The 20,666-nt window shown below is 45.3% G+C and overlaps 1 protein-coding gene across 2 annotated transcripts in view; it reads right to left on the bottom strand.

Moving 5' to 3' along the window:
* LOC131289148 (RNA-binding protein fusilli) overlaps positions 1–20,666 on the bottom strand; it is a 67,392-nt gene that overhangs the window by 4,557 nt on the left and 42,169 nt on the right. The window contains exons 3-11 of one of the 2 annotated variants that reach the window (XM_058318355.1): positions 19,297–19,582; positions 14,885–14,977; positions 14,730–14,784; positions 6,002–6,112; positions 5,205–5,337; positions 4,987–5,124; positions 4,710–4,925; positions 4,238–4,480; positions 3,876–4,086 (exon numbers count right to left, since the gene is read on the bottom strand). In XM_058318355.1, the coding sequence (XP_058174338.1) occupies positions 3,876–4,086; positions 4,238–4,480; positions 4,710–4,925; positions 4,987–5,124; positions 5,205–5,337; positions 6,002–6,112; positions 14,730–14,784; positions 14,885–14,977; positions 19,297–19,582 (1,486 nt within the window). Of the gene's footprint in view, positions 1–2,383; positions 4,087–4,237; positions 4,481–4,709; positions 4,926–4,986; positions 5,125–5,204; positions 5,338–6,001; positions 6,113–14,729; positions 14,785–14,884; positions 14,978–19,296; positions 19,583–20,666 lie in introns of those variants that run through there. The other variant, XM_058318354.1, reaches the window with a different exon arrangement.

Below are 20,666 nucleotides of genomic sequence, written 5' to 3'. Positions count from 1 at the left end.
TATCTTTTTGTTCTGGAAAAAAAAATCCTAATAATGTTGGTTTTGCCATTCGATATTAGCTAGTTTAACTAAAAACATTCATCGAACAACCCGTAGCAAGTGCTATGCAGCGTAAAATAAGAGAAGAGTACATCATGTAATGCCAACCTTGAAGAATTGCACTAGCGTAGGACAACCCAACGTTAAAAGAACACAAGCTGCCAACCAAACTGTACATTAGTCTCCTTTGAGGCATTGATTGGATGATAGAACGGCAAAAGAATGGAATGTTAGAGCTCGTTCCTTCGATTGTTTAGATTATTTGCTCTTGATTTCATTCAACAAATCTACTCTAACACAAGTGAAGAACGCTCGTTTTACTTACGTATATAGTAAATAGACAAAAAATTATTATAAAAAAATTGAAATTGAACTTAATCCTACAACAACAAAACATAATTAGCATGCCTAATGGACGTATTTGAAAGAAATTGTTTAAACCGTTCTTGTTAGTGCAATCGAGATGATGTATGATTAAAATGCACGAAATGTGGCTAAACACGCCAACAAGAAGGGTTTCTCTCCCCTATCGCGTTGTTCTCTACCGCAAATGCCACAATGGATGGGAATGTTTGTGCGTTATTGGCTAATCCCCACTGTTGGAGATATGTTATCTTCCCCTTTCGATCGACCCTTTTTTGTGCAAAGCAATCACAGCGTAATGCAGTTATCCTTCCATGTAGCGTTATTTGATTTCATTGCCGTTCGTAATTTCATTCCATTTTAAATCCTGTTATATATAGATTACCAAAAGTGTTGTCTGTTAAAGTATACTAGATTTTAATGTGTTCTTCTGCCGCCTGATTCGGTGGTGCACAGTTGAATGTAAACAAAAATGATCTACTTCTTAGAGTACCGCGGCATTAGAAAAATAAAATGGAATGTGTTAATTGTAAAAAAAGAGCCTTTCCTTCGGTAAGTTACAAAAAGATTGGTACTAGTCATCCGACGCATTCCCATTCTATTTTAGGGAGCAAACACGACAACAGATTATTTAACTTCCAACTGAACCCAAATGAAACAATTATGTTGAAACAATCAGAACTATTGCAGCTACTACACATTACAAGGTAGAACGTACGTCTTAAAACTACCGTTCAGATGTTTTCCATTAAGCATCCTGTGTTCATTCATTATCATAAAAAGCTCGTCTGTAAAGTCCATTTTAAACAATAGCAACTTTTAAACATGATGTTTAACCGTAAAATAGCACTTGCAAACGCAATCCATACGAAACCGATTTGTTTGTTATTCTCGTAAAAATCTAGTTTTACTTTGTTTTCGGTAAATAGTTTGATGATATGTCTGATAAAATTTTATGTAATCCAAGTATTTATGTTAGAATTCACTTGGAGCAAATTTTTAAAAAGCATGCTTTACGTAAATGTTGATTTGAAAATTAAAAATTGATCAAAGTTGCTTTCGTTTATTATGGTCTTATGTTTGCTATACCTTGTGTCACGTCTAGTTTTTTTCACTGTTTTAGTCCCCTTTACGAATGCGAGAGCAGCTCTTAACAGCAAACATTTTAATGCGTCAATTACTAATGCCTAACTACTTGCCCTTCTTATCAAACAGAGATGCACGAAGGCAACACCACGTGGGAAATGATAAGAGAGAAGGAAAGAGAGTATTGTTAAACAACAGGAGAGACGCACCGGCCGTGAACCGTGACCCAACACCACCGATCTATGCAGTTTAAATGTTGCCCCCCCCTCTTTCCGTTGACCCCCAGCTTTTCTTTACTTCCGGTTTGCTTTTTGAATGCCACATCCTGCCCTAGGTACGACGGTTACAGTATAATTGCACACCCACATCTCGCGCACATACACATATATAGCTTAGTAGTTTACAGAACAACAGCACTTCGAACTGATTTTCGTGGGTTTGTTGGAAGGACATATGGAAGGGTGTGAGTGGTGGTAATCTTATCCTCGCTGAATTTATGCTTACGTGTGTATATTCTAATAAAAAAAAGTGGATATGGTGTTTGTGTGTATGTGTGTGTGTTGTTGTGATGACGTGATAAAGGATTCCTCAGTGTGATATACTAGTTGCTTCATAAACCAGCCTCTCTCATTGGCCTAAGCCGGCGCAGAGGAGACGCGAACACCTTAGTTTCCGTTTCCCGATGGGAGAGTTAGACAAAAAACCAACTAGCATAAATCAGGTAAAATGAGGTAATAAGGGATGGGGAATGATGAGGCATCTCGGTGGGGAATGATAAGGAACATCAACACGGGAAAACATTACGAAGTTAATGAAACATTGTATTGCATGAAAATTACACATCCGTTTTTTTCGAAACTGCTTTCGCGTTTCGACGTATCGACGAAAGAGGCACCTCTCGCCAAACCATCCACTGGTAATTCACAGCAACAGCAACAGCAACACAAAAGCACAGCAAGATATTACACTAGAAAGCCCCAATGCCCTTCTTCTTTGATGAGTGCATCTCTTCCTAATGGGGTTGGGGGTTAGTTCTGTACTAAATCCTAAGTACGTTTTAATAGCATCTGTGTTAAGTATAAACCAATTGCCACGGCGGTTTATAAAATGAGTCCTAGAGTTCATTCATATGCATAACAAATAGTTATCGAAGAGAGAGAGAGATATCAACAGAGAGTGCCATAATGGAAGCATACAGTTTAGGTGTAACATCACCTTTAAGTCGACAAAATCGTCGGAAATGTCTGTTTTGGCCAGTCAGTTGCCAGGAATGAATATTGAAAGTCTTTAGAAAAGTGTTGAGTACAAAATAAAAGAAGGACATTTAATGTCCCCCGCATCAGCACACATTGGCGCTTTTCACATGTGCGGATGGTGGTAGAATGGTGCATACAATGCCATGGATGCTGCCGCAGCAGCCGCTGCAGCCGCGGCCGCCGCACTCTGCGAGGACGTCGTTCCGTGGAACGGGCGCTTGCTTCCGGCACTTCCGCCCAAGGCGGACGATCCATCGCTCCGGAAAGCGCTATCGTACGAGCGCTTGATGCTCGACGGATGCATACCGGCCGCCGCCTGGGAGGCAGCAGCAGCGGCCATTGCGACCGCGTGGTGCTGCGACGGATGCGACATCAGCCCGGATGGATGATGATGGGCATGATGGTGGTGGGCCGACGCACCGGAACCACCAGCGGCCCCCGCCGCACCAACGCTCGCGTAATGTTGCAGCTGATTGAAGGCGGCTGCATGGTGCGCCGCTTGCGATGGTCCCATCAGCCCCATCGGTATACCACCAGCACCGTTTGCAAGCATGTGACGGGGCATGAAAAACAGCGGCGAATATTGACCACCGAGTGGGTGGTGGGGGTGATGGTGTGCAGCGGTTAGATGGTGTTGTAGGCCACCGGAAGCACCTCCACCACCGCCTCCCAGACTGGCAGCAAGCCCACCCGATGCACCACCGCCGCCGTGGGCGTAAGAAAGGCCACCGGCACTGCCCGTCACGGACGGAGGCAAACTGCCGGCGGTGGCATAGGTTGGCGCACCCGATCCAGCCGTACCCTGCGATGCGCTCAACGCTGAGCCGGCACCACCGGATGGGGCCACACTCGACGGTGGCGCATAGACGCCTAGGTTTTGCAACATCAGCTGCTCGTGCTGGTGCTGATGGTGTTGCTGTTGCTGCTGTGCGACCGCGGCGGCTGCCGCCTGCCGTGCGAGCAGACTCTGCTGCGCAATGAACTGCGCCTGCTGCTGCGCCAGCAGCTGATGGTTCGGCGGAGGCACCGAAAGGGTTAGGGGAGGAGGCATGGGTAACGGGATCTGGTGGGATAGTGAGATCGTCTGCGGGGACTGTGTGGGTGGCTGTGTGGCCCCTGTCGGTAACATACCCGGTGAAAGGAGCGACGATTTCGACAGGCTGGCCGGCTGCTGGAAGCCCCCATTGAGGACCATGTTCATGTCGTCGCCCGAGCACTGGAACACCTCGATGTAACGCTGCTTCTTGCCGAACATCATGTTCTTGTGGTGCTTCTGTTGGGCCGACTGATACGCGGCGGCCTCCGATTCCATCTGAATAAACGCTTCACCATTGAACTGTCCCTGTGAGTGAATACGAAACGAAGAACATACGTTGTTTTGTTCACCCGTGATACTTTCTTACTACTAATTTGTTTTAATAGAATCACTACTATCAACACTAAGAGAAATCTTTGTAATAAACCCATATAGATCCTTAGAAACGCTTTCTTACCTGAGCATTGTACACCAGATGTACGCCCTGGTAGACGATGTTGTTGGCGAAATCGTCCAGGAAGTGCAGTATGTGTTCCACCTTCGCCTCGTACGGAAGTCCCCGTAACCGGATGCAGTTCTTCTCCGTACCGCTGGTAATGACGTGCTGGGGCAACAATTGCACCTGCATCTGCGGTAACTGCGCAATCAGCGGGGGTTGCGGTGGCTCATAAGTCTTCGGATCCATGGACCGGTTCAGCACCTACGGCACAAAGGCAAATGGTCAGAATTAAATCCAGGCCCCCCAGGATGAGCGCATTATGTTGCGTGTGACAGGCCTCATTCTCTTACCCTTACTACACGCGAGTAGTAATAAATCCACATTTAATCAAATGTTAGCATAAATATCGATAATGACAGTCGGGGTTAGTTACTAAAACTACCGAGGATTGCTTCGATTTATTCAGTTCGTTCAACGACTCATTACAAACCTGCTGTACTTCGGCGGTGGTCGAGCGAAACAGCTCAATGTACCGCTGCCCGATCGATTCCCGGTGCTTCGACAGTGCCTTGGAGGCGTCCGATTCCTGCTCGAACAGCACGAAGGCATCGCCCGTCGCCCGGCCGTCCGGTTTCTTCACAAACAGTATCCCATCCGACCCGTCCAGCACATTGCAGCTATTCTCGCCGTTCGCGAAGAAGTCGAGCTGAGGGAGAAGATCATTGTGAACGTTGCATGGGACCTCGCTCTTTTGCATCACCACTTACCACTTGCTTCGCGGTGCAATCGTACGGTAGACCGCGCATCCGTATGATAACCTGTGCACCCTTCGACAGGAAGGCCTGCGCTTCGTTCGAGGCGCCTCCGGCGACGGCCAAAAAATCTTCCCCATTTGCCCGGTACACCTAGAGCAAGGGAAGGGTAGAAGAAAACCGGATGAATCATTGGCACAACACGCAGAATGGGAATTCTTCCTTTCACTTACCTCAATGTACCGGTTTCCGATGTGATGCTTGTGTCGTTTGAGCGCCATGTCCCGATGTTCCTGAGACACAAACCGTACCAATGCTTCTCCGTTTCGGCGTCCTTGTGGCGATAGGCAGAGGGCTACACCACCCCTAATGGATTCGAGTAGAAAAGAAGTGATTAACAAACATTTTGTAAACAGTTAACAAACAACAATTAAAATGGGCTAAACAGTTGAACACAAGAAGCAAAACCTTCTTACTACAAACACGAATATCAAATTTTGAAACGAACGAAGAAACAATTTGGGAAAACCCTCTAAGAATCCTTAACGATTCAAACCAGAAAAATATGGGTTTTCAAAATTATTAGTAATCACTTGACTCTGGAGTTTCCTATGATTCTTTATTAAAAAAAAACAAGATTTCCAATCAACTGAAACGCGTCACAGCCAAAGTATTTGAAGCATATAACAACACCAACTTAGACTCAGTCATAATGTATTTGTTTGGGTTGCTACTTTGCCAACCTTTGTTTACCGTGTGTCTACTTTACATGTGCTTTGTTTACTGAGCCAATTACTTCACACTAAATCGGAATGACGTATTTGTCACCGATTAACTGATTCATTCGCTGATCAGATTTCAACTGCAACCGAAACGATAGAAAACACCATCAATTTCACGATCTCTCATTGTTGATCGCGCTTGAAATTGTAAACCAAAAGGAAAATGGTGTTGCACAACGCCAAGAAAACCGAAACAAAAACAGAAAGGGTTCACGTAATGACTCATAAAGGGCAACTACAATACTTACTTGGCCACATTAAGCCCGCGGAAGAATTTCGCTATATCCTGATCGCTGCTCTGCCACGGCAGTCCACGCGCACGCACTATGCACGTTCCATCTATTTCGTCGTCGATCGAGCTACAACAATTAGGAAGAGCAAAAAAAACAGATTGTTAACAGTTGGCCAGAGGAGGTATTTTCACTTTTCGTGCTTATTATGATTGAATTATATAAAGTAAAATATTGGTAATGACCGGAAACACGTGTAGAGAGAGAGCAATAAAATGTCGATTAAAATATCATTTCAATCTTTGTGGTTCATTTTTTTTTTCTTTATGAGTTCCCGTTGAATTTTAAGTTCTCCTAAGTGTATGTCCCAAAAGTGTACACATTAGTTTTATTAGAATGTAACTCGCAAATACTTTAATATATCCTCAGCTTGTCATTATCAGAGGTCGTATCTGCCGTTCAGTTCATGAAGATCGTTTTTACGCCAACAAATAGTTTCTTTTTTATTCAAATAAACACATCTTACAACAACGCAACCAAACGGCACTTAAGAAACTTGTTAAAAAGAAGGGAAAAATCGTCTGCAGACGATCGTCATAGTGAGCACATTTCCGTGTCATACGAAAAACCGCGGGGCCCCAAGATCTGCGCCCCCGTTGAAGCAGTGGCAGCAGTTTGTTTGAACAGGTTCGCGCGTCTACCATTCTCATGTTCCACGGTCATAGGCCCGACGACGCATGCCCTGCAAATCGCGTGTCGTTATCCACACAGAAACAACCAACGGAAGGAGGAGCGAGGAAAAACAAATCCATCCCAAAACCCATACGCCACAGCCATATCTGGCCCCCGCTTGGTGACAACATTGAACGACAGAAGAGGCTGCTGGCTGACGGCGGTTGTCATGCAATCTGGCGTGTGTGCTTGCAGCACGGAGTGCGTCTCCGACGTGGTTAGCTACCGTCTGCAGTCTGTCACCACCGAACCGGGGCAACGGGGTCGAATCCGATGCTGGAAACAACAAACACAGATGCGCGGTAATTTGTCGATTTAGGGTTTCGATATGGCTTAAATACCATCGTTACACTCGGCAGCCATCCGAAGAGCGATTTCAATCGAACTGTATCGTTTCATGTAAAGTTTGTGTAAATTTGAAAGCCAAAATGATATAACTTTCTCAGTGTAACAACATATAAAATTATGTTCCAATTTCCATCCGAATTAGTCCTGCCAAATCTTTACATTATTTATATTTTCATAACGAATCTCACTGATCTGTTACAAAGAACAACAAAACATGAAACATTCTAACGCTCAAATTAGCAAAAGTACTTATTTCCTACTTTTGGCAGAAAAATGAACCAGTTCAGACAACCGATTGAAAAATGAACCTAAAAGTCACGGCCCAGTGGGTCCATTACAAAGCGAAACACTGTGTGCAGCTCTTATCAACTTTACTGCAAGTGTCACTGCTGAAAGGCCATTAAAATAAATCTGCTAGTTTTTACGACCCTGCGGACACACCACCGCGAAGCTATTGGTTCGTGCACTCGGCAACACGCATACATTGTGTGGGAGACTTGGCTTTCGAAGGAATATTATAAACATGACGGACCCGATACAGTGGGGCACACCAAAGATTCAAGCGAAGAATCTTACCTGTGGCATAAACATTCATTAGAACTTCAAAGCTTTATAAAAGGAAAATAACGGATGCAAGATGTTTTAAATTACATGTCATAAGATCATTCAAAACAATCTACAAATGATCAAGCAATTTGTAATCTGTGACAATCAGACCATTTGTAATTTGAAATTTAAATGATCTAAATCCAATTTTTCTCCCTCTAAAATGAAACTGCAATGGAAATGAAATTGCAATCCATTGTAAAAAAGAAACCCATGAGCGCGTCGGAATAATGACCAATACTGCATTAATGGTTGTACAAAAGATAACAATAACTTGTAATTGTAATGCCTAACCCAGTGCACGTTTATCGTTAAGCAATTTCGAATGTGCACACCACCACCGGACATAGAATGTTTTCCCCCGACCCCATCACCATGGGACACACGCTGCTACAGCAATGGGGGGTCATTAATGTGCAGCTTTGTGCACTTCCCCCTCGTTCTCTCTCTCTCTCTCTGGCAGCAGAGTATTTTGTATGCTCGTAGTACGACAAATTGCATAACCCATCCATCCATCAAGCGTCAGAAGTGCCAACACATAGCTCTGCACCGTGGACGGGCGACGGTGAGGTAGGTAAAACGGTTCGATTGTAAATGATTCTTCACCGAAGGCGCTTCATGACGTCGACGATTAATCGTTACAGCTATCCCCAGAGGTCTGGGTTCTCGGGCGACGGGTAAGTCCAGCACGGGGGGAAGACATCAGAGTGCTGGTATAATTAATACCACCCGTACGAGTAGTAAGACCCCTCTTTGCCAGAGTGATACATACGGTCTCTGGGACTATTTATCTCTAGTATCTTCGCAAGTACACTTCACGAGTGAGACTTAGAACCTCTTCCATTCCAACTCCCGTCGTTAAGATCTGGTTGTCTCAATGTCTGCCACGAGCTAAACTAGTTTCCGAACAAGAAAAACAAATCAGATACGAAAGGGAGAGTGATAGATGCGTCGGATTTAATTCAACATTACTCCCTCGGATCTCTTGGCGATCCGCGTTCTAGTGCACTCTGGACAGAATCCAACACCCTATGGGAGAGTAGGTTAAGTTGCAGGCTTGTTGTACGTCCGTGTAAGGTCAGCGAGTGTTTTCACGCAAAACAAGTGTCGTGGCAACTTCCATTGATGAACGATAGATCAGATGAGTGTGGACAGTTCCAGTTCCATAGAACCTGGGGTACGACATTGATGAAAGGCAAAAGCAGTGAGAGCACAAAACCGGTAAGAATAACTTGCGCGATATCGGGAACCCCAAGCGCAACGAGTCTCGGTAGTCCTCGCCGTCAATGGTCGCCCATCTATCGATACCTGCAGTAATCCGTTACGGTTCGATACGGGCAGGTATGGGCACACATGTCGCAGCGTGGCCTATGGGGGGGGGGACCATAAATTCGTTCTATAGCGCAACCTTTGGAGCTCTCGCGCCTTTCGCGTGTTCATATGCACCACACACCATCGTCCGTTGCTTGATCAGGTCGTAGGAAATCTCTTATCACCTCCAGCTAGAGTAGCTAGGAGCTATGGCCACAAATAGCACCAGCACACGGGGGGCACACGCACACTTACACACCACCTTATGACGTAAGACGTCGTGCGGTTCCGTAAGGAAAAGCGAAAACGAATCTCTCTGCACTTCTGCTCTGCTATACGATCACTAGCATTTGATCCACTGGAGAAAGACAATCCTTGTGGGAAATTTCACGGGATGGAACCGAAAATGAAACCTCTTCAGAGATCACCGAACTACTATACGGTATCGGTACTAAGTGGTGAGGGTCCACTTTCAAACGATCTACCACGCCACTCCCGGACACTGTATCGGATGATCCAGGGCGACGGATTTTGTACGACTTCCCGTCACTGTTTCATCTGCAAACACAACCACGAACGACATTGAATCGCGAAGTAATTCGATTAATACCCTCCTCCTCCCGATCATCGGGAGCTAATCAGTAAACCTAGGGAGCCATAAGAAACTGAAGACTGAAAATCATCACACACGCGAACATACACCAACACTGGCAGCGACTCCTTCCCTCGGTCGCCCGGGGGCTCTTCCACCATGCGGTCTCATAAAGAGTGGCGTTAACAGATCTCGCTTGCATTGCGTGCCATGATACTTTTGCTCTCTATCGCTCGAACCACCACTAGGGTTTCCGGTCCCTGTTCCACGTGTTCCCCTCCCCCTACCCAACGGCCCCCGGGGTGTAATGCCACGTCGATAAGCCTCATTACATCGACCGAACGGCTGACCCCTTGGCCAGATTGATTTCTTCTGAGTCGCCCCGCGGAGGTCTAGGAGACAACGAACTACACAGAACGGTTCCTTTGTTGATGAGACGTTCGTTCTTGGGGCGCACACAGTCAGTCCACTTGGTTCCCGCCGCCACTCCACGATTAACACCGTCGTGCTCTACAAAGTGCACTCCACTGGAACCCCTCCACCTCAATAAGACCGGCGTTATTTTCGCGAACGTACGCAGTTTCCACTCCCTGCGGTGTGATGTTGCGATGTTTTGATGACACTTTTCGGTAAATGCTCACGTTTTCGGTTTTTTTGCTTTTGTCAGGTTCGATCGTTTGTTTTGTAAAAAGAAGCATATAGCTTAACCGCCAGAAGTCGCCAACCTTTTTGCCAAAGTGCCACCGTGGACAGGCTACAGCCCGGGGGGTGTGTGTGTGTTTGTATGTGTTTATGTACCCCGTCTTCAAATTACATGTCTCGTTTTATGCACATCAGAGAATGAAGGGGGGAGAGAACTCGGTGGGAACTTATGCAGGAACTGAACTGTCACCAACCAAGTGTTGAAGTGGCGAGGGACGACTTCAATGTAACTTCTTGCTACCAAACTGCAACACTCACTCCCCTCACAGCTCTCCCCAGATTGGGTGACATCTGAACCCTCAACACGCGCGGCAACTCATTGTCGATCGATCGACTCGACGGAAACAACGCTCCATAGTCACGTACGATCTCCAGAAGCGTATGCTTTAGTACGGATTCTAACCCCGGATTTATTGAGTGCTTGGACTAATCTCTTCTAGCCCCTCGGCTGCCGGCCTGTACTCACTTCCAATGCACAACATCCACGCGGTAAAGACGAAGATCGACCCACCACGTCCAAGAAGGAGGATCACGGCCGAGGGATTCGATTCCCTCCCGATCGATGCGCTGCGTGGAAAATCTCGCGATCGTGCTCGCGAATGCCGCCGGGACGGGAAGCGAACGTGTGCGCAAACTCGAAGCCTGTCACCTAACCCACTATCGAACACGTACTGAGCGAGCGGTGGTATCACCACTTCGACGACAAGTACTTCAAACGCCAGCCAAGCACAGCGCGGCGGCCGCCCCTGCCTACATTTCCACCGCGTGCCCGCACGCTTCTCCCGAGCCCTGGAGGGCTGCTCAACAACATACGACATCGTTGGCCACGGCCCCATGGTACTCGACCCACCTCCCCGAGCACCCAGCAACAACCCTCTTCGTCTCCTCTGTCGCTGGAGGGTTTTCTCTGCAGGCTCTGTTGTGCCGTCGCTGTAAGGGAGGCTTCGAATAGCCGATCGAATTGCTGCCCTCTCCCTCGCACGTTCGCGCGCGCACGTAAGCAAATATGATCGATTGCGGACGGCCAGCAAACCCCTTTCCCCAGGCTATGGAGAGGCCACCACTCGACCGCTACCTTGTTTTTCATTTTTTTTGTTTTGAAAACCCGGTGTAGTGTAGGCGCCGCCGCCGCCGGTTGACTTCCTCGCACACACAACTCGGGAACCGCTGTTGTTCGACCACCACGGTACGGTAAACAAAATAATCTCCACACCACAACAACAACAACAACAACATCCGTCGGCCGGTTCGAACTGTTTCAGAACCGATTTCATCCGGGCGATAAGCTCGACTTATTTACGGGGCGAGAGAGAATTCTGCGGTCCGATCCCAGATGATCGAGAGCGAACGCACCCCATTCGAAGGCTACACCCGATGGGAGAAGAGAATCCTACCCCTCGCCGGTCAGGAAGCGTTGTACAGAAAGCGCAGCAACTACACGGCGGGTTAACACAGGTTTGACGAGATAAGTGACATTGCAACCTTGTTATTAACACGGAGTATCGACGGAGATAAATAGGGTGACGAATGCAAATCTTCGCTGAAAAATAAAACAAAAAAGGTATAAAGAAGAGACGTGCATTAAAAAAATCAAAAGATGCTTACCAACTTTCAAACCGTTTAATAATTTAGGATGATACACACCTTTTAACAAACAAAAAGTACAAACTCTGTTGAAAAACATGTAAGGTATTGGAAAAGCTCGAGCAGTGAGTGGTGGAAGCAAACCACATGAACCGGGTAATAAATCATAATTTCTCGTTACGCTCAGCAAATGATTACGCAGTTTGGAACGGATTAGCGGTGATAAGAATTCACACTGGTAATCGAGAATGCAACGTTGAAGGTCATAGATAACGGAGCGGGGGGGGAGAAAGCTAATTTTACACCTAACAGTATTGCTGTTCATGTTTCCATTTGCGGCTATATCTTTCTCAAATTTACTTGCAGAAAAATTGCATCCCAGCACATATAACATTTAATTACAAATTTGAAGAAAATTTGCACATTGACGAATCAAATTATCAATTAAATAACAAACATTTTGAAACGTTATAAAAAGTCATTATAAAAAATCCATATAATATACTAATCTATAAATCAATTATGCTAAAAGGTAAAAGATTTCAAGCGAAATATTTAATGTAAAAAACAATTTACCAAACATTTGAAAATTTGACTTTAACGATAATATCTCTACACTGACCGGGAAGTAGCTAGTTAATTTTTTTTTTTCGTAAAAAAAGGTTTCCTGTTTTGATTGGTGAGGTAAAATGGACGCTTCTCTCCAGTATGATGAACGGCCAGTACATTACGCTTTGCATGGGAATACTGCGATGATCACTGATTTGATATTTACGGTCCGTTTGAGTTTTCCAACCGCAGAGTGGCAACCACCAACAAAAACGGAGGTTCCCCACATCATCGTTGGCGTTGTTCTGGGGGCTCGGGTGATTTTCCTCTATTGCTGTTCTACGCTCTCTTCCTGTTTTGCTGAGCCGTTTGATGACCGAAAATTCCCCTGACAGCTTCTCACCGTTAACATCACCTTTCCATGCCGCGCTGACCGGTGACCGAACGCTGCCTCGCTGCTGCAGCAATTTGTTCTACAGCATGTCGAAAACGATTAGCGGCTCTTAGAAATCCATTTTTACCACTTGCGCTCCGACGACATGCGCCGCCGTCGTCCGTTGTATGTGTGCATGCATTAATGTACATACATGGTGCCTGCACACGGTAATCATGTTTTACCCTTCCTCCTCCGTTACCTCCTATACGGGGCCAACGAACGGTAGGACTTTTCAATCCACTCTCTGTCCTACCGGAACGGGATATTTATTTCGATGCACAAGCGAAATCGCTTGCATACATTTCATTGACATTCGCTAGGCAACGAACGGAATCTCGCTAATCTCTTCACAGGCGGCTTCTTGCAGGAAGCTTTCTTATCCCATTATGCATATTTATAGCTTAATCAACCAAATGTTCCCCCCCTCTACGAAGCGATAGGCGACCTCGCGCCAAAGCTTTTCGGGCCTGAACATTCACAACTCAACGGAACACAGAAGTGTCCGTTTTTAGCACATCCGAACGTGGCGTTTGGCAGCAAGTAAAGATGAATTTTCCTTTCGCCATTTTTTTTTGTTTTGCTTTGTTTTTTGGCTGGCGCGCGCAAAATTTATCGGAAGGGATTATCACCGAAGCAAATAGCGTGCAAAACGTGGCCCCTACCAAGAACATAAAAAGCGGGAGATAGGGAACCGGGGTACGAATAAAATTAACATTCGAGCGTCAATTAATTTTACCAACTCTCCCCGCTCTAACGGGACATCCGGAGGGAAAACATGTTTAATAATAATAAAAAAACGAAATTCCGCTATACACCGAATGGGTTCCAAAAAGTGCTACTACCTTCGTCAAGTCGAAATGAACGAAAAGTGTAGGAGTGGAGTGGAGTGTGTCCACACTCAAGTGCAGTGTTGTGTGCGGAAACCCACTTCGGATGTGTTACTACGGGTTGGCTATGGACACTTGTGGTCATTAGTAAAAATCGGTCTGCTCGCACAAGGCGGCGGTAACCGAAAGGGTTGGGATAATTCCAAAATCCCGTCGGACCACATCACAACTATATGGGAGGTTTCATTCACAATGGGACGAAAAACGCAAAGTGAAAAGTAAGAACTAATTTATGCGAAAACTATCGCGCGGGCAGAGGGATGATGGGGGATTTAATTTTGATGAAATTAAGCAACTGATGGCCATAACCTACGCTAATAAAACCGTCGAGTGGCTTGATAATGGCAGGTTTAGTGCACTTTTTTATGTTATATTTACAAAGAAAAACTACAAAGATTACGGAAAGTTTTACAGATGCATCATAAAAAAAACGGCAATTCAAAACAAACAAACTCACTCTTCTGCATCGCAAAGTCACCCCGGACTGGCGTTCGTGCAGCGCGCCACACCATCACCACTTATCACCTCGTGGAATCAAATAGGTTACATCTTGAAGCCAAACACAACTATTCGCGACAATCAACGGTTGTGCAGCGGCGCACCATCCGTTCTGCATCACCCCACGGCGAGATCCTTGCTGATTTTACGCGTAAATATTTACACCCAACCGGACCAACACACTTGACGAGCCGTTGGTCGATCGAAACCACCACCATACAACCCACAGGGGTATCGAGGTGACGGCTTTCTCACTTTGAAATCTTACATCAAAGGTCAACATCATTGTAAACAGTCACATATCTTGCACTTGCTCTTTAAGCATGTCTCAATCCTAGCCTTCTTGCTTTTCCTACCTTAGGTGCATATGAGTGAAGTAAGTCCACCCTGAGCGCTTATTTCTTATCAGTGTAACGTGAAGCAATAAAGATTCCTCCAGATGACTTTCTCTTCCAATAAGGCAAGCAAAGATCTAATCGTGAATCTCTTCATCAAACTTACCATATACCAGGTTCCAGGTTGAGATTTATAACTTCGTTGTTCTCAAATTTGTGACCTAAAATTACCGAAAGAAAATAACACCAGTTGGTATCAGCTACATTCACTCTACCATACTCTAGATTGACGTGTTTAAGATGTATCTACATTTGCCTTACCTAATGTGATCATGTGCTGGACAACCGTCACCATGTCACGTGCTTCCCTAACGTAGAATTCATTATTGTCCTGGCAAGCTTGTAGATCCAGATCTGAAAGAAAGAAAATACACGGAAAACCATCAGTACAGTGAACCCATCGTCCGCTACCCGCCATACGGAGGATATCTACAACCGTGTTGTTGGTGGTTAATGATGAGCACCATAGGATCAGTTTACGCCTACAGTAGCATTTCATAATCGACTTATCAGGTGTTTGTTCACCCCATCATATGTTCTACTACTACGTATGATTCATAGCCACCAAAGAGGACTGGAAAAAGAAGACCCTCACCTTTTGCCCACTTTTCTCTCCGCTTCTATATGTGTCGAAGCTCCTATTTCGAAAAAGACTTCCTTCCAAATGCAGCGCGCGCGCATGCACCTTACGCCAAAAGTGGAGAAGGCAAAGGGTATATGTGTGTGCAATAAATCTCTTTACCCACCGCCCCAAAGACTGCTATTGGCCCTACGTAAGCGACAGCTCGGTGCTGAGCAATCGATGCTCAATTATGCTAGGAATCAAGTTTGTGTGCAAACGAAACGAGAACTTACGCATATGCACCTGCGAGTCTGCAACGTCATCACCTTAGCGATGCAACGAACGGATGGTGAGTGTGTGTGTCTGATACACATACACAAACGCAAAAATGCATAAGAACGCCTAATATGCCCCGGTATCAGGGCATTTGTTTGTAATCGATGACAAATTGTCGCCTTTATCTCCAATTTCATTTCGAACGCAAAAGCATAGAAACGAAGGTACGACAAAAAAAAAATACTATAATTGCAGAGACGGTAAAAGGAGCGAAAGTGTGCTGGAAGCGCAGGTGTGAAACTGGTCCGAATAAAATAAAGTTAAAACCACTTGTGTTGAAGGCTTGGTTGCACAAATGGATTAGCAATAAATGGTAGCACGGCCAAAAACGGGTAGCGCAAAGTGACTTTAGCACGACACCAGTATGAAATGAACTGATGAAGAAGTTTGCTCTGGGGGTAATTATCGTTATTTCAATCCTTTCCAGCACAAAGTCATATAACTTATTTGAAATTGTATTAGTTCTATTGATCGAATTCATGTTCAGAAACTACAACAAAAAATATAAACAAATATTTTTGTTCGATCGTTATATTTTTACCAGCTGCTTCCTAACATAACATATGCAAAGTAAAATACAGTTCCGACTTTTTTGTCAAATTGTTTCAAAACTCAACTTTAAAAGATCATTCCGATTGCCAGAAGAAATTTATGCTTCCAGCATCAGAAGGTTGCCGTCCCCTGATATCAAGGGGGTTGAAATCATGAACATTAGGCGCTAGTAGCGACATTAGGTATAGCGACGGCCCAAGCTGGAACTAAACAGCACGCAAGCAACAACACGCGATTGATTGAATCAACTGCACGTAAACAGTGTAGGGTAAGGTGGGGTAATACGAAAGTTGGAGCATATAAAATAAATTTAGTGAAATTCGATTAGCAGGTAAGGACTTTTTAATAAAAGCAATAGAAACTTTATGAGTTTTCAAGTTGAACAAAGACTCGAAAAAAGTTATATAGAAAATATTAGACAATAATAAAGCTTCCTGCGTTGTAAACAGTACAAAATCGAAAAAAATAAGCTAAAATTTTACCGTTCTTTTACAATAGTGTGCAATTGAAAAAATACTGTAAAATTTTGTAAGTGATCGCGTTCTTCATTGACACAATCGACAGATTTTGCCATTCGATTCCAATATTCTACAGTCGTCTCAAAAAGTCTCAACCAAGCAAAGACTCATGTTTTCTATTCAAAAATGAGTTTGTTAATTTTCCCTATCGGTCAGACTAACCTACTCCTAATAGTAATAGTACAGACTGCGCAAATAGACCGAAACGTGGACATTATAAGTGCATTAAAATGACACAGTAATTTGAACCTGCTGGACATACTGCAATTGCATATTACCTCAGGGATGCATGTTGTCCCCACACGAAGTTATTACCCGTTTGTTTCCACTTTCTCTCTGCATCCAAACTGTGTCCTAAGTAGAAAACACAAATCACATAAAGTTGCAACACAGCACAAGCGCGAAAATGGAAAACATACTGCAAATGATCTATTTTCCCGACAGTTTGTCGTCGAATGCCCCTAAAACTACCTCCCGCTTCGACAGCAGAAAACGAATCAGACCTGCGCGTTTTACGGCTCATCATCTTAATCGCGCGCAAATCACAAATCACCTGCAAACGGTAGACGACAACACGCACGGTTGGGGGACCGCGTCATCAAGTGCGGTGGTCAAAAGCTCGGTGCCGAAACACGCAAAGCGATTTGATTATGGCACCGAATATTAATGAGCTTTTTTTTGTTTTTTTTTTTGTTTGTCCCCATGCTCCTTAGCACAATCAACATCAATGTCTCTCTTCCCCTTCATTGGCAGCCGCCTAAAAGCAACAGAACATGAAAAAAAAACAAAGATCATTTTTTCATGCTCGAACTTCGTCACACTAAGGTATCTTACAAGCGCATTTACATTCATTACCTTCGATGAACGGCTGGCCCCGTGGACTGATATCCTTTTTTGCACCCGCCGCCCTTGACAACACCGAGTGAGTCCGTCCGAGGAGCTGGCAGTTTGAAGAAATATGATTATTTATAGTTTCTCGCACATAAACTGCTCAACTGGTGATAAGTACATTCTTTTTCTATCGAATTTTGTCACTAATGATGGTTGTCCATAGGTTTTGTTCCCCGTTTTTTCTCCATTGTCTGGGAAATGTGTTCAGGAGTTCAAAACCCTTCTCGAAGGACATTCGTCAAAATTCGTTAAATTAAGTCCCGATAAAAACAATTACCCTGCCATAATATACGCCGGACACCCGCGTTTGGTAGTGTCCAATGCCACGGTGAATCGGTGGAACTACGCTATATCTTTTTTACCCAACTAAACCCCGGTCCGGGTAGGTTTCTACTGAGCAGCTCCAAAAAATCCACTGCAAACTATGACCATGTGCGAGCAGCACAAGCAAATGAGGCCGACCACTGGCATTTTGGCCAGGGTCTGGTGCAAATTACTCATGCGCACACTCACTCAACTCAGGCAGTCAGTCAATCAGTCCATCAATCAATGCGGTACTAACCCCGCGAACTGCGTGTACCCTCACACACTCCCTCCTCTCACGCGTATCCTTTCTTCTCCAGCGTATCATCTGGCAAAGCACTTGTCGATTGTTTGTCATTTCTGACATATGCCAAAATGACTTTCTTCCATTCGGTTTTTCGTAATGACAAGTTGGTTCGTACTGAACGCAGAAAAAAGTGAGGGAAACAGTGTGCCATTGTTTGTAATGACTTTTTTTTTAATGGAAGAAAAATATGACCTGCAATTCTTGCGTGTACCTTCAACGAGCGCTCGGTCTACACAAAAGTAACACCTTTTACTTACATTTTTCTTGAGTATAATGGGTGCCACAGGTTCAGAAACCTTCAACATTTAGTTGAAACTTGATAAAGGAATATTGGAGATCAATGTAATTAGATTTTAAAATAGATCTTACTAAATTTCAACAAGCGTTTGAGGCGCATATCTTCATTACACTCATTTACAGCATTTCTTAACACCGTGCGGAATTAAGTGCTACAGCCAATAATGACTCACTAACTTTCTAAAACCAGCCTAGTCATGGTAAGCCGATTCAGCTTAAAAACGAATTTTGTTCAAATCTTATCAGCGCGGCTACCCACACCTAGCTAAGAACGAGTTGCAAAGACGATATTTCACAGCAAAAAAGAGGAGCAAACCGGACCCACCACGTTTGATCTCAGAATCTATAATCGTGGTGGATACTTCCAAGTCTTCATTTTCATTGGTTAACTGTAAATAAGTGTGTAGACACATTTAAAAAACACTGTTACACTAAACCATCAACAAAAGCGTAGGGTAGTAGAAGATAATTCGCATCAAATTTGCACCCGTCACTCCATCATCAACAAAGAAGACCACATGGTTTGGTTTATTTGTCAACATTAGGTATCTACAACTCACCCACCCACCACCGCCCCCCCATGTACCGTCGATTCGCTCGTTTTGTACGGGAATTATTGCTGATTCACCTAATCGGACCAAGTGGAGCGCCAACATGGACGCTGCTATCAAAGCGCCCCGGCGCTTATCAGAGCCCCCATCGTGATATGATGATGGCCACATTGCTGGTGTGTGCGTTGGAGAATGGCTATAAACCGGATGGTGTAGGGCGCGCTCTCTGTTTCATCGGCGAGCGTTTAGTTCTGCATAAAGCGACTACTATAATAAACTTAAGCTAAGCAAACCATCGCTGCTCTGGCGTCGATGGACTCCGTTTGTCTTGCCAGCACAACCTGTAAAGTACATACCTTGGATGATGTCAGCGATGGAGGCCGGTACCGGCGGTAGATTTGGCATGGACTGGAGCTTCTGGGCTTCGGCCAGCGGGACCAGGGCGCGCGACAGGTCGCCGGCCTTGAAGCGCACGAACTCCTTGCGCAGGTCGCAAAACCGCCAGTAGTACTGTGGCAGGTCGATATCTTTGGCACTCGCTTCGGGATGGAGACACTGCCGGAGCGGTAGCTGGCCGTCGGTGATGACCCGAAAGCTGGGACTGTGTGGGTCCAGGTTGAGCGACTTGGTGTACTCGTCAAACTGCGGTAGAGCGGGAGAGCAAGAGAGAGATGGACAGCGTTATTAGTTAGCAATCACCTGTCTGGCTTATCTAAGGCGCGCGCGCTGCACTCGATCAAAAAGGGCCACACGGTTGCCTAAAGCCATGGACAAACAGCCACAATTAGACGACGAAACCGACGACGACGACGATAAGTAGCGGGAGAACCCCTTTGCCTCCCACAACCTCACCCAAAAGTTCGAGGGAATCTCGTACATCGCCAAGATAACATCGGTCGCGCACAGTATCGGTCAGCCAAGACCTTGCTGGAAAAGTCCTCCCCTCCTCCCGTTGCCCATTGGGTGCGGGGTGGAATGCCAGACTACGTCATGGCCCCCGCCGCTGTTGTAAACCTTTGACCACCACGCGAACCCGAGTCATGGGTGGTGAAGGTGAAGAAGATGACGATGGCAGTAGTAAGTGTGTGTGTGTATGGTTTGTTTACAGCCCTCCAAAGAGTGCGCACTATGCGTTGCGAGAATGGCATAACTTGAACTTTGAGCCCTCTTGACTCGTGAAGTAAGTTCCACCCGGGTGGAGGGAACAACAAACCATCGATATCGCACTATCTAAGCAGCCGTGGACTGCAGAGTCTACACAGCAGCTGTATGCACCCGGTGCAACCAAAACCACGCGAAGAACGCGAGTCGCTTATCTGTTGGATCTCTGCATACAACACACTCATCCTGACGACGTACATTTGTCGCTTCTTTTTGGCGAGAAACTGCAAGTAATGTGTTACCGCACTCGACTGGGCTTTGGAGATTCTTCCTTATCGCAACTCCGTTTACAAACCGTTCTCGTACGAAAATTGAGATTTAAAAAATTTATTGCCTCCGATACACTATCGGACGCGGTGGAACCGAATCGAACACAACGCGTTCACCTGCAACATCACCGGGCGCTTAAGCCGTTGATTGAATGGGCTTGTTTTTCGATACACAGCAGCAGCTATCCGTGGTAACAAACACGATGGTGACACAACCGGAGCGACGATAAGGAACCCCCCAGGACTGTAAAATATGTTATCATAGGCCAACGAACATGTGTACGAAGCTCTGAGGT

The sequence above is a fragment of the Anopheles ziemanni genome, chromosome 3, assembly GCF_943734765.1.
Source record: "Anopheles ziemanni chromosome 3, idAnoZiCoDA_A2_x.2, whole genome shotgun sequence".
Lineage (NCBI taxonomy): Eukaryota > Metazoa > Arthropoda > Insecta > Diptera > Culicidae > Anopheles > Anopheles ziemanni.
This window is presented reverse-complemented; position numbering and strand designations above follow the sequence as displayed.